The 18,578-nt window shown below is 34.7% G+C and overlaps 2 protein-coding genes across 2 annotated transcripts; one reads left to right on the forward strand and one right to left on the reverse strand.

Moving 5' to 3' along the window:
• The first annotated feature begins 7,543 nt into the window (after positions 1 to 7,543).
• LOC141595505 (uncharacterized) lies at positions 7,544 to 13,722 on the forward strand. Its single transcript, XM_074415472.1, has 7 exons — positions 7,544 to 7,816; positions 8,295 to 8,492; positions 10,054 to 10,135; positions 11,483 to 11,814; positions 11,916 to 12,057; positions 12,373 to 12,498; positions 13,145 to 13,722. The coding sequence occupies exons 1-7, from the start codon at positions 7,774 to 7,776 to the stop codon at positions 13,527 to 13,529; spliced, it is 1,308 nt and encodes a 435-aa protein (XP_074271573.1). The 5' UTR covers positions 7,544 to 7,773; the 3' UTR covers positions 13,530 to 13,722.
• A 106-nt stretch (positions 13,723 to 13,828) lies between these two features.
• LOC141595510 (protein MIZU-KUSSEI 1-like) lies at positions 13,829 to 15,005 on the reverse strand. Its single transcript, XM_074415478.1, has one exon. The coding sequence runs from the start codon at positions 14,908 to 14,910 to the stop codon at positions 14,155 to 14,157; it is 756 nt and encodes a 251-aa protein (XP_074271579.1). The 5' UTR covers positions 14,911 to 15,005; the 3' UTR covers positions 13,829 to 14,154.
• Positions 15,006 to 18,578: the final 3,573 nt, after the last annotated feature.

An 18,578-nucleotide genomic window follows, 5' to 3' on the forward strand; every position in this document is an offset into this window, starting at 1 on the left:
ACCAAAGTTCACATCAAAATTTCTTAATTTACAATTAAAATTCCCATTTTACAATAAAAAGAAATGTTAGTGAATTAATTTAACATTTTTCATAGTAATATATAGCTCATAAAAGTTATACATTTATTTATTTATTTAAAATTACACAAACTTGAAAAGAAAAACAAATGAGCAGCTTAATAATATTCTTAAACGTAAAATTATGGCATTTTATATTCAACCATTATTTAAGTTCAACTCACGATAATTTTCACATAAGTCCAATGATTTTCTTAAAGACATCGTCGAATTTTCACACAAGTCATTTCTAATTTTCCTACCCTAGCCTAACCGTTACTCCATTTAACTCTCGTACTAATTTTGCAATAATTCATACCACCATCAAGTTTATATAAAGCAACCCATTATATACAACCCATTGAATGTTTTTGTATTTTCCCTAATTAATATTTATGTCATTTAAAGTTTGTGAACACTAATTTAGTGTACATTATTTAACTTCCAAATTAGCATTATTTAGCTTCTCCTATTTAAGAACGTCTCATTTATTTTCCTCCAAACCAATCATTTGTGGGTGGTAAAAATTTGCAGTATTTTCTTTAACTTGAATTTGGAATGACGAAATATTAATTTGTGTATTATTTTTAGTTGTACTTTTGTTTCGTAAGCGATACGAAAGGAAGACCTTGTGGTGAAATCGTATAGTTAGCGACTAACTCTTGATGGCATGCATACTGCACAGGTAACTTTACTTTTTATACAATTAACAATTTCAATATTTCAATTTGGTTTAAAAGTTTTCTAATTCGTACATAATCAAATACTAAATATTATGAATCTTTATTATGTGAATATCAAGCCATTACAAAAGTAATAAAAAATAATTTACGTAATTTTCCAAAAAATTAAACTAGTATATACTAAAAAAGGCATGACAAAACATCACAATCCCTTTGACAGAATTTTTGCAAAACACATCGTTATGCATTTATTTTATTTTATTTTAGCAAAAAACGAAAAATTGTTGTAAGAGTTTGTAGGATTAAACACATTCATTAAAATTGGCTTTTCATTTCAAAGTAAATTAAGCAATCGTTAAACATCAAAATAAATACTAAATAAATTTTGAAATTTTATTGTTAGAATAAATTTTACGGATAAAATAATCTTTATTCTTTCAACGTTTATAATCCGCACCATATTCTTTCAATACAATGTTGACCAATTAATCTACCTTGAATTAATACTCCCTCCTATTCACTATTTCCACATTGTTTTTTGAGTAGTTTTTAAGAGAATTGAGATTTGTGGTGGAAAATGGAGAAAATGGAAAGTAAGAGAGAAAATGTGAGGTCATAAGTTCTAAGCATCACAAATTATAGACTAATAAAGAAAATAGAATATCTTAGTAAATTGGTCGTTGTAGAAAATGTGGAAGATATTAGAGAATAAGAGGGAGTAGTTCGCAAATAAAAATATAAAAATTTCTATTTTGAAAAATTATTTTTGGTTGAATTAATTACGTAGCTCAACTGTTTTTAATGAAAGAACAATAAAATAAAACAAATGATTGGTATTGAGGGAGTTTAATAAAAAAAAAACTTCAAAAAAAAAATCAAAGACAACAACAACAATAATAACAATAATCGTGGCAAAACACTAATAAACTAGCAATATTAGTGGCATTATACAAATATACGTATTGATTAATAGAATTTTTTTCTTACAAGGCCTTTTTATCCTCAGTATTCGGTGCGATCACAAACATGGGCTTACATAACACATTAACAATCTAACGTCCCAACATAACTAGACCCGTGAATTTCACGGGTAATAAAACTATTTGCTAATTTAAAAACGATCATTTGTCATTTCAAACACATTTTTTTTTTAATTACAACTAAAATGACCACCTTAAAATTTCGACGTCCATAAGGCCTATAAACTACAAGTGCAATTCCTCAAACAAAATTTAAACATTTACCTACACTATAATACTAATCACTAGTCACTTGATTTTTCATTTTATGTTTGCAAATTCTTGTTTTAGATAGTCACTTTCTTAAGATGGCCATATGTGAATATTCTATGGTTAAATATAACTACAATGGTACAATCGGTGTTAGTGTGTTACAGCTTATACTAACTTGTTTCTCAATAGTGGTCATATTTAGCTGTAAAATAATTACAAAATCACGTCTTATTATTTCAGACTAAAACGGACCGTCTAAAGAGAGACCGACTGTTTTATATTTAAAGCAAGTGAAGATTTTTTGTCCCCTTTTTTTAATCTCTTTTAGCATTCAAGCCGGTAGGGACGCGCAAAACACACGCCATTATTTACTTGGGATCCGCAACAATTAGACTAGCAGTGAAAAGCAATAGTTACATGTATGCTAAAAATAAAGATGGGGATGAAGGTGGTTAAAGTCAAGGCATGGATGCAATTAACAAAACAATAAGGTCAAATTTGAGAAGTGGCGCATGGGTAGCTCAATAGACAACTAGAAATAAACGTGCGGCTTCTATTTCAACAACTCGTACTAAGGGTAAGATTATTGGCAGTCTTGAGACAAGATTTAAGTAAGTCTTGAAATAAGACCCACTCAAGAGTACCAATAATCCACCCTAATTTTTACCCAACTTAAGACTTGTGGTGAGTCTTGACCCAGCCAAATTGGAAAATAAAGTGGAAGGTTCTTGCCGGATTGGTAAAAAACTTTCACATTCGCAAAATTGGTAAAAAAAAGTGACATTTGCTACCAAATTGGTAAAAAAAAAGTTGGGACTTGTACCAAATTGGTAAAAAAATCCTTATGCGCCATATATGAATAAAAAGTTCGAGTAATCAACGTTCGGGCCTAAAATGAAAAAAAATATACAACTCTAATTTCTTAGAAGAAGTGATACCGTCTAAATTACCGAATTAACTAAAAATCAAGATTATGAAATATTCTCCCCCATCTCGCTCTTTTGTTTACCTTTTTTAATTCTTTGTAAGAGACATTTTAAACGAAGTTAAACAAAATCATTGTGACATAGCCACAAAGGAAGTAATATAAAATTTTTGCAAATAAAAATGCACAAAAAGTATACGCGACTCGTTTCCTAACCCCAACCCACGTATACCAATTAGAGGTGAGCTTAACAAAATCGAGTCGATAGTGTAATCTAAAACCGTATCAAAACCTTGTTTGAAAGCAGAAAAAATTAATTTTCTCTAAATCGGTTACTCAATTTATTATCTTTTTTTTAACAAAAAAAAAAAAAAAAACTTGTATCTAGTTCAAGAAAAAATTAAGGGGGTGTTTGGTTGGCTCTCTTGGAATGGATTTCAATGTTTGGTTGGAGTCTTTTGGAATGGAGTTAGATACCAATGGATTCTAACTCCATTTCATTCCCCTAGAATCTCATACCCAACTTCCACCCTTGGTATCAAACTCCATTCCACCCTTTTACAATTTTAAGATGAACCAAACAAGTTTATGAGGGAATGAATTTAGAACCCCATATACCATTATGGATTCATATTCTTATCCATTTCATTCCATGCTATTGAACCAAACGCCCCCTAAAAGTGTAACAAAATCGAGACGATAGGATGTCAAGTACGACATTAACTCGACTCAAATTAGTTCGTATTAAACCCGAAGAGAAAAACTCAAATAAATTAAAACCGTATTTTTATATTTACGTCTAAACATTGAGTACCATCACTTTTTTTACCCATTTGTCGCATAAGGTTTTTTTACCAATTTGGTAGCAAGTGTCAACTTTTTACCAATTTGGCGAATGTGAAAGTTTTTTACCAATCCGGCAAGAACCCTTCACTTTATTTACCAATTTGGCTATTTGGTAGGAAATTAACAATGAGTGAATCTCATGTGTCATTTTTTTTTGTGAAAAAAAAGGAGTAAAGTGGAAAAATAGAGTCTGAAATGAGTGTGACGGATAATGTATAAAGTCTGAGGTGAGTCTGATGTGGGTCTGAACAATAAAAAAATAGTAAAAGTTAGTGGAAAGCTGATGTGGCAGAGTCTTAAGACTTGATAGAGTCTTACTGATAATTTCACCATAAGGCTCTGTTTGATATAACTTTCACATTCGCCTAATTGGTAGCATTTGAGATTTCAGGTACCTGATCTTACTTTAAATTCTATTTTTACCCCTTTAATCTATTGTATTAAATAATTATCATATCCTTTTACGTCATTTTATCAAAATAAGCTGCCTTTTCTGTAATACTCCGTATTTTAGTGGGAGTACTCGGTCGAGTACTTGGTTGGTACTCGGCCGAGTGCACTTGACCGAGTAAACCGGTTCAGCGAGTTAGACGATTTAATTTATGTTTTGGCCAAGGTTTTTTTTATAACAGTTGAGTCATTTCTAATTTCATTTTAACATTTATAAAACAATTTTTAAACCTAGAAAGAGGGAGAGGAAGAAGAATTGTCGAGCCTTTCATTTGATTGAAGATTTCTCACCGATTTCAACCTAATTCGATTTCCCTGTTTGTAAGTCGATTTCATTCCATTGTTTATACTGTTTTAAAGTCTTTATCTTCGAAAAGTTTGAAAAGAGAGTCCTATTTATTTGATGTCTAGTTTATGCATATCAAATATCGTAGTCAAATTCTTTATGGTTTGTCATAGGTGATTTATTTATGAACATGTCGCTGAAAAGTCCGCGAATCTGATTTGGTTGTGGAAAATGATTTGAAACCCTAATTTATATGTCAACTCAGTTATGGGGCTTTTTCTTACATCATCTTTGTAGAGTCTAGATGACAATAGAATTTGGAATTACTGAAACATAATGTTTTAAACTCGTTTTATGAATCAATACTTTTTATGCGACGGTTTATGTCAGTTTTTGGAAAAAAGTCTGAAAACCCTTGATAAGTTTGGAATTTGAGAAAAATACGTTAGATATAATTTAGGGGGTGTTTGGTTGGACATATTGGAATGGAATGGAATGGATTTGATCCATTCCATTGTTTGGTTGGGGTGATTTGGAATGGAGTTAGATACCCAATGGATTCTAACTCCATCCCAACCCCTTGGAATCCCATACCCACCCTCCTCCCTTGGATTCAAACTCCATTCCCTTCTTCTATAATTTATGATGAACCAAACAAGATTAGACAAGTATGGATTTAGAACTCCATACCACCATACTATCAAACTCCATTCCATTCCATTCCGACTTATTGAACCAAACGACCCCTTATAGCTAAGACTCACGGGGTTCCAATTCAATTGGCCTTGCATCAATTCTATTTTTCTGGAATTAGTTATGCATTTTATACCGAGTTTGTCATGTGCTGGAAAATCAGGAAAAGTCGTGTTTATTCTTTAAGTTGATATTCCTATTAAGTTATGATGAGTCTAGGTTATGTGCATGATTAATTGATTGAGTAGGTGGTAATTATACATAATTATGTTATGTAGCTGATGGATATGTGAAGGATCATAATTGATTGCTTGTGTGTGCTTGGATTGCGAAAATGTAGGGTTTCTCCTACTCAGTACTGTTAATTGATTGAGATTGCATATGTTTTATAATTGTTGTTATCTGCTGATCATCGGAGGTTGGGTGTTGTGGTGATGGTATTGGTGTGGTTGTGCTGTGACGGTTGTGGTGTTGTGACAATTGTGATGCTGTGTGTATGATTGTGGTGGAGTCACTTGCGGGAGTGACTTCACACCCTAGTTCGCACTCCGTGGAACCCGTCACGGGAGGGGATGTGCACATTAAGGGACATGGATTGTTAGTCGCTCGTTAATGAGCCGGACTAGGTGGGGATGGGTTGCGGTCACCCACTGACGGCGAGAATTACCTGTTGCGATGGGTAATCTGGCAGGGCTACACACTTCGGTGTGTAGTCGGTTACTGTGTGAGATCGGGAGACCGGGGATGGAGGATGATCAACTGGTTGTATTGTTTGTTGTCTTATATTGATTGAACGGTACTGACCCCGTTGTTGTTGTTTTGTAAAACCTGCGGTGATCCATTCGGGGATGGTGAGCAGATTATGACAGGTAATGGAGATGTGTAGCTTTGGGACAATCATGGGGAGTCATCACTTCGAGTCTAGCTTCCGCTGTTACGAGTTTAGCTGTCTTTGATTTCAGTTGTATTGTGTTTCTTACACTTTTATTTTGAGTTGGGCTGAGATTATGTAATCGTTAAACTCTTCATACTTTAATAAAGTTGTTTGGATTGTTGCTTTTGATATACTAACCTCGGGCAACCGAGATGGTAACAACCTCTTATGTTAGGGTAGTCCTTGGTAAGGTACCTTGGTATGAGGGGGTGTTACATTTTCAATTAGTTTGCCAAACATAATTTTATATAATCGGTTACTTTATCAGATTCTTATTTTCAGTTACCTTATCAGCTACCTTTTCAGGTATCTTTTAAGATTTCAGCTAGTTTTACCTAACAAAGCATAAGAGTGTGCATTATAGCGGGCCAATTCGGCCCAGCCCGGTCATCACCTTAGGCCGAGCTAGTGTTCACATTTCACAGGCCTAGTCCAACAAAAAAAAAAAATACTCCAAGGGGGCCTAGTCCGGCCTGTTGTTAAGTGGGTTGGGCTCGGGGTTGACGAAACTGACCCAGCACTGGCCCGATCCAGCCTGGTCTCCCACTCATGTCGTGCCTCGACTGCTGACCCTCAGCCCTGCGTGCCTCCTGGCCGGTCCAGCGCACACCCCTAACTTGTACTACATGGTTTTAGTAGAAAGAAAAATTACTTAATTTAACTTATGTTATTGTCATTGGAGACATTTCAATTTACTTATTACTCTGCGAAAAGGTTTAATTTCACGATTAATTAAAATAAGGGGGATAATTTACCACTTTCGCGCTTTACTTTGTAATAGAGTGTGGATGAGCTCATCCTGTTTGAAAATTTGAAATTAGTTTCATGAAGGCTCGGACCACCCTCCGCCTATGTTCGAATTGATGGCTTAACCAAATGAATTGATTCCAAGTACTGGTTTGCCATTGTCTATAGTTATTATTATAATAAAATATAATGAGAGTTTATTTATAAGAATATATTCATCGAAAAGATAATAATTTAATAAAAAAAATTTATTTATTACCTTATTTAGTTAAATGCTTTTTGGAGGAAAAATTAAGAGAATTTTATTCTCTTAGGGCTTGCTTGGATTGAGGGTAATAGGAGGGGAATAAATAAGGGAGTAATATGTGAGGTGTATTTCCCATGTTTGGTATGTAGGTAATTATTCACCTCCTGGAATTATTACCCTTGTGAAGGGGTAATACATTACCCACCCTCCCCCCGGGTAATGATTAAGGGAGTAAAAGATCTACTTAGTAATCATTACTCTTATGCCAAACATATCATCAAGGAACTCATTACCCAACTAATTAATTTCTCCAGTAATGATCGCCCAATAAAACTTACCCCTTTAATAATTCCATGGATTTTAGGCAAGTCCTTAGTAGTAGGGAAATTTTTATTTCTCTAATCATATTAAATTGGGGAGAAATATACCCTTGATGTGTCATCTTCGATACGACCAACAAAGAGCGAGTTTCCACGAATTTGCCGTGTCTACCATAACTCCTGTCTTCCTTCGCTCTTATCACACCTTAATTCCTTGACGTAGCACTCCCATTTGGTGTTTTTCCTTACCTCCTAAGAAAAATTTCGCATAAAATCAAGGTTTCTCACCTACATATATACACTCCCACTTTCTCCAATTTCCCTCAAATCCATTTCCCAATTTTACCCAATTAATGGAGCATCATAACGAAACCATAGATCAACCTCTCCTTACAGGTTACTCCCCTTTTTTTTTTTTGTACGAGTATATATTTCATGATTTCTTAGGAATTATTTATAATTGTTATGATTATTTTCATTGGGTCGTAGACGGGTTTTGATCATCTGTCCCATTTTATGTCCGACACTCTATCTTATAACATGCCATCCACTTAGTAACGGGTTTTGTCCCATTTTTGTGTTCCATCTTGTTTCCCATTTTCCGAAGGAAGAGTAACAAGTCACAATTTTTATTTAAAATGGTTTTCACAACCGATTAAAATAGAGGTGGAAATGAAAAGAGGTTGTGTGAGACTGTCATAAGCATGACCAGCTTGTAAGTAATATGACTTGCTAAAGTTGCGCTTCTCTTTATTGTGAAGTAGTAGTCATACACTGCAATTCTGTGTGCAATTTGCAGAATTGCGGGTTTTGAGTAATAGGGTAATGATGTTGGTATTGTTGTTGGTTTAATTGGGGTGATTGTGTTTTTTAGAGAAGGATAGTGGAAGATGGAGCTCATATGAACAATTGGGTAGGACTAATTCAGTAATCCCAGCTACATCAGTACCTGGGGTTGATCTTAGTGTGGATGAAATTCGATCAGCCGCGTCTTATTCATCAGAGAATCCTTACCCACCTTCTCTTCATGCCCCTTTAATCTCTTCTCCTGAGCCTGATAATTATTCTGCTGGTATGTTCATGTCATTAACAACCCTGCATTTTGATTTACTTATTCTTTCTTTATTGCTTATGTGTATTGTACTACGGAATACTAGTTTAGAATCCTAGATTCGGGAAATTCTCTAGTTGACAACCTGATGGAATAAAACAAAATGACGGAAAGTAACTGCTCTTTTTTTCCCTTTTGTATTATTATGAAGTACTCCTAATACACACTGGGTGCAATCTTGAATGAAAATTTTATCATGGGTTATTTGGAAATAGTCTCCTAGCTTTGATTACCACTGGGGTAAGGGTGTGTACATCCGACCCCTTATACTCCTATTTGCAGAGGGCCTTGAGACATTAGATTCATGTTGTTGTAAGCCAAAGGGAAATATAATGTATTCGGTATGCTAAGCAACAGAAGAAATTTGAAGTTTTAAGTGACATATAAATATGAAATGGTGATAAAAAAAGTTAGTACCACCAAGTGATGCTATCTTACTTTTCTTACTGTTATTCGAGAAATCAATTTGAGATGTCAAGGATATTCAATGTGAATCGTGGTGATTTTCCTTAGAAAGATGTATGACTAGAACTTGTTTTCAGTAATCTGTTTTTGGTCAATTTTATGTTCAACTATCAAATTGTCTTAATGTTTTCGACTTTAGATGTAATGGAAATCTAATGTTGTGGATCAATTGTTTTTCTTGCCTTTAACTATACGCATGTTGTGTACTTTGCTAGTCGTTTGTCTATGCAAAATCAAAATAGCCTTTAACCCTAAGCATGTTGTGTACATTTGACTCACAATGTCAGTGTTAATAGGAATTTAGGTCTCCTTTGAAAAGAGGTATCTGGAGGGAAAGGTAGGAATATTATGACTGAATTGTTCATCCTCTTACCTTTTCCGATGGAGCCACTAGTTCACATACGCTCTTTTTCTGACGGAGCTTTTAACTTCATATCAAACTATTAACATTTTGCTTATAGTATCACAAATTTACATGTATTCATGGTAAAAAAGAAAAATGTCTCAGTTCATGAAGGCACTTGTCTTACCAGTTCCTATAGACATACTTGACTATCTAGAAATAACTTCGTGGGTCTTCTCTTGCATATGGAGGTTCTCTCGGGCAATTTACATGGCAACACGAGGGATATTTTAAGTGACTGGAAATTTCTCTTCAGTAATTCAGTTTTAGTCTTGGTTGTGCTTGTTCCTTCTCTTTGTTCCTTAACTTGATGATTGAAGAATGCTTTGAATGTTCTTGTTCACCTGTCCACTGTCGTGAGGCTTCATTTGTCTCGTACTTGACTTTGTAACTTGTGTGAAACCTATATTGCTCGAAAAGGTTATGTACAAGTCCAGCTTCTCCCAGCTAAAAGCTGTGGAATTACGTGCATGGGTTCAACTGTTTAGGTCTTACGACTTACTCTCTTCCAATTCTTCGAAAAGGCATTTATTTAATACATCTCTTTGTTCACGGGGTTCTTATATTTGGCATAATTTTTTGGGAGATGAGAGAAACTCCAATTGGATATCCAACGTCCTTGTCTTTAATTTTGATGAATGTAACAACTTCCAGGACAAGCGATTGTGTATCAGGGTGGATATGGTGCATATGGTGCAGGTGCAGATTTTGGTAGAGATCCGCATGGCTTCCAAAGGTATGTTTACAATTGGAGTGAAATGCTATATTTAGTTCTCAATGCCAATGTCTACAACTTGCGTCATTTATCTTCATCGTGCCTAATACGGAGTATTTCTTTTTTCTTTATGCCTTCCATTTGATTTTATTAGTTCAATTCTTGTGCTCTTCTTTTTGTTTTAACCAGTGACTCGTAAGAAATTTAATTATAACATATTCCATCGATTGCACTAAGTTATTTTGAAATTTGAACCCGGTCCCCCTTCATGTCATCTATGGCATAGACTTATGAGAGATGGAAGCCTGGCAACTCATTTTCTATACATGCCCCATCTATTTGCACATAATGTCTTTGGAGTACTCTAACTTAATAGAGATACAAGATCTGCAAGGAGGCGCTCTATGTAGTATTAGCCAGAGTGGGTAGAGAACTAAGAAGGCCTAGGCAGAAACAGTGGCGGACCCAGAAGTTTAAGGGTGGGAGTGCACAATTGAAAGAAAAAAAAATCGAACGATATTGCAAAATAATTAGAGATAAAATTTCATCATCGTCATTACATAATCAAATTTCACAACACAAAATCATAAATAGACGACAATAATCAAAACAAAAAGCAAAAAATAAAATGTCATAGAAAATTTTATCTAAGAGAACTGAAAATTAACATCTAAATCACAAAATTGGTGAAGGAGGAGTTTCAATACTACGGTTTTTTTTAGAAAAATATTAAGGTTTTAAGATTTGAACAACTTGCACAAAATGCAGTACAAGTCAAAGAGCCAAAAATAAAATAAAAGAGCGCTTCAGGGGGATCCAACCTGTGTGCTCTTCCTTAGAATTGGACGCTTTATCCACTAAGCCACTACTTGACTATTGTCTATGTTTACACGGAAAGCGTATACATTCGTGTTTTACGTTTCAGTTTAAAAAAAAAAATTCCGCCAACCAAGGGTGCGCACGGGGGTGCTGTGCGCACCCCTGAGTCCGCCACTAGGCAGAAAGCAGCCTTGTTGTATATTGGTGTCTTTGGCTAGGAAGGAATTCCTATATCAGTATATCTTTTACGGAACATCTTGTCTCTTGAATATCTTAAAGGTTGAGTAACGTACCTGTCTCACACCTCTATTTGTGCTAAGCATGCTTGGGGTTGTAAGGGACAAGTGGAATCCTATTACGATCCTTGCAGTTTTACTGCATTTCCGGGGTAATTTGTAATATCGTCTTGAACAGATTTATCCTTTCTTATCTTTTTTGATAATGTAGATGTATCTCTGTTTTAAAAAGAAAGGTGCATAAACATCTGGTAGCAGGTCCAGTCAAGGTCTTTTTATAGCCATAGATTCCTGATTTGAGTTTCCCACTCAGGCAAGCATTAGACGAAGCTGAGATAAGAGAGTTGCTCATTGACCATGTTGGTCATCACTGTTGCTGGGGAAGTCGTCCTGCTCGTACATGGAAGATACAGATGGTGGAGGATTGCAATGTTTATGTCGGGACGTTGGATACATTTATGGAGGAACGAGAAATCATTAGAGAAAAAGTGTCATATAATGGTGAAAAAATAGATGGCAAAGACGCTGGACTCGAACTTGGGGTCTGGGAATTGGATCTGAGGGCCCAGTTCCCTGTTTTATTCATACCTGAAAAGGAAACAAGAATGAAAGTTCCGCATTCTGAAGCCACTGAAAAATGCACAGGTATGTTATCTGTTGTGGTCTTAAGGGATGGCAATTTTTTTTTTAATAAATTTTGAACAGCAATGGGATTTTGTTTCACTCCAGCTTATGTGAATTCATAGGTTGTGAGGGTCGAGGAGATACAGTCTGTCCTACATGCAATGCAGATCAAGAACCTGGATTTTACAAAGAAAACCAGATGACTCCATGTCCATCCTGTTATGGAAGGGGTTTATGTGCACATAGGGATGGGTCTGACACGATGTAAGATTTTAAATTTTGCCTTCTATGATAACTATCCTCATTTTGTTTGGTTGGTTCCGTATTTGACTATTTTGATATTCATCTTCAACCAATTAGCTTTTTCCCATAATCCCATTTACCACTTTGCTAAGACATTATAGTCTTAACTTAATCTAACCTTTTTAATAAGTATGAAAGTCTAATAGAACTGTCATTTAAAGTACGAAGTAATTAAGATATTTTTGATTCTGCAATGATTTTTAGTTCTTAGAGGCTCCACACAGCTTGTTTGTAAATGTGCATCAGGCGTTATTTACTTTGGTTTCACTTATACAGTTGCGTGAAATGCAATGGAAAGGGAAAAATTCCATGTGCTACTTGCGGCTCCCGTGGATTGATAAAATGCAAGATATGTGAAGGGAGTGGCTTTCTTCTTGCTCGAAGTGTTGCTGTCATCAAATGGTGAGTATGGTGCTTACTATTTAGTTCCGTTACTGAGCAGTATGTTGTTACTTCTCTGAATGTTTGCGTGACCTGTTTGATAAGTTATTACATCATTATCTGCTTGGTGGTGCCCTCAAACTTTATCTGGCGCAATCCCGGCTCCGGAGTTGATCCATGCTGCCATTAGCCGAGAATTAGCTCTCATCCTAATATCCTATGGCTAGGGATCCAATTTTGAGAAAAAAATAGTCTTTAGCGCGTAGGGTATATTGTCAAACGGGAACCTGAGACGTATTGCTCAGAGAATGGTCTCGTTTGGATACAGTGACTGAAAGTCTCTGGAATTATTTGACTTTAATGCTTCCGAAATTTGTTCCACCAACTCTAAACTTAGTCAGATTAGTTAAATACTAAATGAATCAGCCTTCCACGAGACACCTATGAGGAAGTGATTGTAATACTCGCAGTTTTATTCCCTGGGATTTGAGCTGAATGCTGATAATGCTGAGAACTGTGTATTATAATGAATGAAAACATCTCCGCGTATTATAATGCTGAGAACTGTGTGGCACAAGGGGCAATCTCTTTTAAACTGTCTAGAAGGCTAATTTTTCATCACTTTTCATTCAACCATTACAAATATCTAAGAAAACTTTGCTTCCAGGAAAACGCTGTCAACACGGAAAGTAAGCGCGAGGAAAGGAGCAGCCTCAGTTCCGGATGACGTGTTCCATAGAGCTCAAGGAGTGCAATTGTGCAATGTACAGGCTTATCAGTGTACACCAGCCTTTTTTGCAGATTCCTATTTCTTGAACAAATTTTCTTCAGAAGTTATTGCAGATAGAGCTCCTGTTCCTCCGACTGCCAGGGTCATATGTGAACGCCATACTATCTCCGTTGTTCCAGTGACACGCATCACCATGGCTCGTGGTACTCAGGCTTTCACTTTCTATATTATCGGTTTCAGTCGAGAAGTATATTTGAAAGACAACTATCCTGGTCGGTTTTGCTGGGGAATTTGCCCTTGCTTCGAGTGGCTCAAACCATAGTTTCTTATGTTCGGCTAAAACCATATATTTCGGTATTCTTGGGTGTGGATTAATTTATATAGTCTACTGTCTGTAATAACATCATGCTATTTTACTGAACACTAGTATATTCCTATAGATTTTTTTGTAAATTTTTTTTTTTTTTTTTGGAGTTTTTTTTGTAAATTTTAAATAAACTGATGAAGGCATTTTGTATATCATCATCCAAAACGGCAAAACCATATACATCATCTCTCAGTGCCTCGCCCTCAAGCCATCCGAAAATTGCACAGCATTCAGGATTTCAGGAGCCGGATGAGTGAGTCGGATCTACAGAGTCGTATCCCTATATTTTTGACATCGAAAAAATAATCATACTAACATAATGTACAAAATTCTACCTATTTACATACACACATTACATTTTGATACAACTATGACTCCACCCATCCAACATTTTGCTCAATACAATTCTTGTTTCAGACGGTTGTAAGCATGAAACGGATTTAAATTCTTATTTCAGACGGCTGTAAGCGTAAAACGGATTTAAAGAAACCTATACAGGCTATACCCGGTTAGTAATGAACATTAATTACTACTGTAAGAGATATATGTTTGGATCCGTTTCATACCTAAGACGGTTTTCTCAAAGCCTCACAAAGAATATACTCAATTCAGGGCCATCAACATTAGCATTAGCATCAGGACTTAACATATACAATGTTTCAGAATCCTTAGATCCCACAACATGTTCAAAATGAGCTCTTATATAAGCAAGTTCACCATCACATCCTTCAATTTCCGATTTTCCGGGTAAAACTCCGGCACCCATAGAAACCGCCTTAAGAAGCTCCATAACATTCAAATCATCATCCATGGCTTCCCTTTTAACACCATAACCCATCTTCTTTCCATTACAATACATCGTCCAAATCGGTTCGTCTAAAAGCCGTATTTTATGAACTTTTTCTACATTTTTTTCGCATTCTAAGGCTATTCTTACCATACCTAAACTCATTTCCTTCTGCAACACGTTAGTCTGCATGGCAAGTTCAATAACTAACGTAGGAAGACATTTAGGGTTTTCTTGCATGGCGAGACTAACACGTCCTTTTCGATACCCGAATAACGTGCATGTTATCTTGCTCCCTACACGTCCTCCTTGAGCTATCTCAGGAAACTTGCATGAAGGAGAAATAATAGGAAATGATCGGAATATCGACCGTAAAACACGTAATGGTCTAGAACGGTAGTGGTGGTGTTTTTTCTTTTGTGAGGGTTGGATTAAGGAAACGTGAGGCTTAATTGTTGATTGTACCACATCGGACGTTTCGTCGTCCGATGTGGGTGTTGATGTATTTGTAATGGTGGTGTCTGTGTCTTGTTGTTGTTGTTCTCCCATTGACGGGTTTTTTTTATTATTAATGAACAACCAACAATGGGAGATTGTTGGTGAAAGGGGAAGGGGTAAAAAAAAAAAGTTACTGAAAAATGACAATAATCGATGGGGTGAAAAAAGAGGGGTGAAAATGAAGTTGGTATAATTGTGGTTTAACTTTTTTTACGGAGATCATTAACCCTTGATGTCAAGTAAATACACAGGGTTGTTTGGTTGCCATAAGGGAAGATAATTCACATCAACTTTAATATCATATGAAATAAAAATTCATGTGTATTGGGTAAAAGGTGTTTGGTTGGCATATGGACATTAAATTCATGTGGACTCCCTCCGTAATGGAGGAACTTAAATTCCATAGGAAGTCTCACTTTCATGATTTTGGCAACGAAACAAGTGCTAATATTGCAATTCATGGGATTTTGAAAATCCCATGAATTTAAAAGGATAACCAAACAACCCTGAGAAAGGTTATTTTTCATTTATTTTGATTGGGAATCAGGAATTCAACGTATCTAGGGTCAAATTGCTTATAAATGTACGATAATATTCGTGTAAATTACTTAACCTTGTATTAGCAGAGCTACAAATGAAATTTGAGGTAGCAAATTTTCTTCTTGTAGTTTAACATCTTTGTTAAGAGCTTATTTTCGAAAAAGTTTGGATCACAAAAAACGATCACAATAAGTCGATAATTATAGCTAATATTTTTGGGAAAGATATGAAGTTTTTTTTGGTGACCTCCATAACTTGTGTAATTGTGAAATTAACTGCCACATCTTTCAATTGGAGTAATTTGGCCCCGTAAGTTTCACATAAGGTGCAATCAAACCCAATATAAAATCTCACCAAAATATCATAATATACCAACACGTATATTATGATACTTTATGTGTAATTTTTTTTGAAATGTTGAAAAATAGAAAATTTTAAATATGTTTTTACCCTTTAATTATATTTTTTTATATGTTTTGTTATGAAAATCTTTTATTTCGACTTCTGATTTAAACACAACTACCTAACAAAGTATTTTTGTAATTGAATTTTTTTTACAAAAAATTGAAAAACCTGTACTTATATAAAAATAATAAATTATTCGACTTTTCGTAAAATATTTTTAATTTTATTTTATCTTATTTATGCAAAAAAAAATTGATTAATTTTGTAAAACTTTTATTTCATATTTTCATAAAAACATAACCATTTTTAGTTTTGTGATATGATAAATTGAAATTCTCGTGAGATTTTGATAAAGGGTTTAATTTCACTTATTAGGTAAGTTATGAGGCCTAAACACTCCAATTGAAAGTTGTGGGGGTTAATTTCACAATTGTACAAGGTTATGGGGGTAATAACCACTTTTCTGGGGGGGAAAAGAATAGAAAATTGGACCTCATATGTTAGGGTGCAAACCCATGTCCCACATCAATAGAATAAAGATGCAAGTGTCTACAAAATAAAATAGTACGAGGCCTTTTGGGAAGGAACTCAAGAGTAAATCCGTGAGGGTTTGGCCCAAAGCGGACAATATCGTACTATTATGGACATTGGACACCGGTGCAGCAAAGGCCCAACACGAGGTATTCACGCTTCCGCACAACAAGTGGTATCAGAGCCCAAGGTTCTACTTGGGCTAGACACAAAGATTCATCAGGCCAAGACTTTTGTTGCCTCCACTAAGCCTCAACCCACCTCGTCGGATTGCTGACGATCTTCTCTTGGACGGCCTGCCGTCTCAATGCCGTGAGACCAACTTCCGCACAACATCATAGAGTCATAGATGCATATCCTTGGCAATTGGGCTTAAGCCCACATAAACGTGGGCTGGATTTGCCTCTGATTTTGATCAGTGTGGCCAATTGGCCATGGTGTACGTGTATCGGTGTATACTAGTTGCATAAAGGGATCGAAAAAATGTTAAATTTGATTATTTTTTTCCGGTATGAAGAGCTGCAACTTGCAAGGATAATTTTAATGTCAACGAATTTGTATTTAAGATAAAAATTTCATGAATTATAAGATAACAAGTCCCGATCCCCGTCTTTTACTAATGTTATTGGGAGACCATTATGTTGATAGTGATTTAAAGTAACTCTATAATTTCATACTTATACCGTAATTAAAGTATCCATTTAATCTTTAACTCTAATTCATACCGGTTTACGGTAAATTATATCTGTTCCCCGAATATATAGTTTATATAATGTAGATTTTCCTCAAAGAGATATCATAGATGCTCTCACCTTCAATTCTGAGAAAAAAAAGTTTATGCATCTAATGTATTACATCAAACCCTTTTGGTAATCGAGCTTATAAGTATTTTTTCTGAGTTTTTATATTTTAATTTTTTGATGTCAAAACTTAAAACTAACTTAATTTATATGTATAGATTGAGCAATATTATATATTTTTTTAATTTAAGGTTTAAGCGAACGAGCTCAAAAAGTTATAGGCCCTGTTTGGTAAACAACGGATTAATATTAGCAGAAGCAGATTTAGAAAGCAGATTTAACTAGCATAATGATTTAGCAGATTTGACTAGCAGATTTATTTAGCAGAATTGTTTTAGAGGTGTTTGGTAATTGACAGTTTTAGATTAGCAGATTGTTTAGATTCTTTGTAAAATGACAAATAAGGATATGAATAAATTATTTATTAAATATATAAAAGGAAAGGTAATATTTTTTAAGGGGGTAAATATGACAATATTTTTTCATTCCAATCCGCTAACCTAATATGCTTTAGTAGGAGCAAAGATATTGCAAAATAAAGATATCGACCCCAATATGCTATTTCAATATGCCATTAACCAAACGCTCTAAATAGCATATTCGTAAGTCAAACATGCTAAACCTCTCCAATATGCTGAAATTTGGCCAATATGCCATTTACCAAACAGAGCCATAGTAAAACTTATAATCTTTAAAAAAAAACTCGAAAACTTTATATTCCCTCCAATTTCCTATTATCATCCCTATTTCCTTTTTCACACTAGTTTGATTATCTTTACCCTTTCCTTTTTTTGGTAAGTTTAATTCATTCTTTATTATTATTAAAAATCAACAACTTCCATTACCTTATTCATTATTCATTTTTTATTACTTTTTCTTTCCTATAAACTTTACAACTTATATTATTATATTAATTCTTTACATTTTTTCTTCCCCTTTCTTATTTTCGGTGCCCAAAAGAAAGGGGAAGATGATAGGAACTTGGAGGGAGTATTAAAATTCAGAAATTACACAACCAATTGTACACTTGTATTATATCAAAAATAGGATTATACATCCAGTTGTACCATAAGCATTGTAAAACCAATGAATAAGAATCCGAGCTTATATGTATTCTTTCTGAGCTAATTCAAAGTTCATGTTTTTAATGTATAAATGAATGAACTTAATACTTTCTAATAAAGCTCATATTCTTTATCATAAAGCTCGAGTATTTTATCACAAAGCTCAGATTTTATAACGTACAACATATACAACTAGTTGTATAGCCTATAAATTGGTATTATATTTGATGTATAACAGAAATTCGTAAGAGAGATGGTCTCTACATTTGATGTATAACACAAATTCCGAAGAGAGATGGTCACTTATTAATGTTAGTGATGAAAGACCTCTTTCATAAAAGATAATTATTATTTTATTCAATTTTTATCTTTTTTTTTA

This window comes from Silene latifolia, chromosome 1 (assembly GCF_048544455.1).
Source record: "Silene latifolia isolate original U9 population chromosome 1, ASM4854445v1, whole genome shotgun sequence".
NCBI lineage: Eukaryota > Viridiplantae > Streptophyta > Magnoliopsida > Caryophyllales > Caryophyllaceae > Silene > Silene latifolia.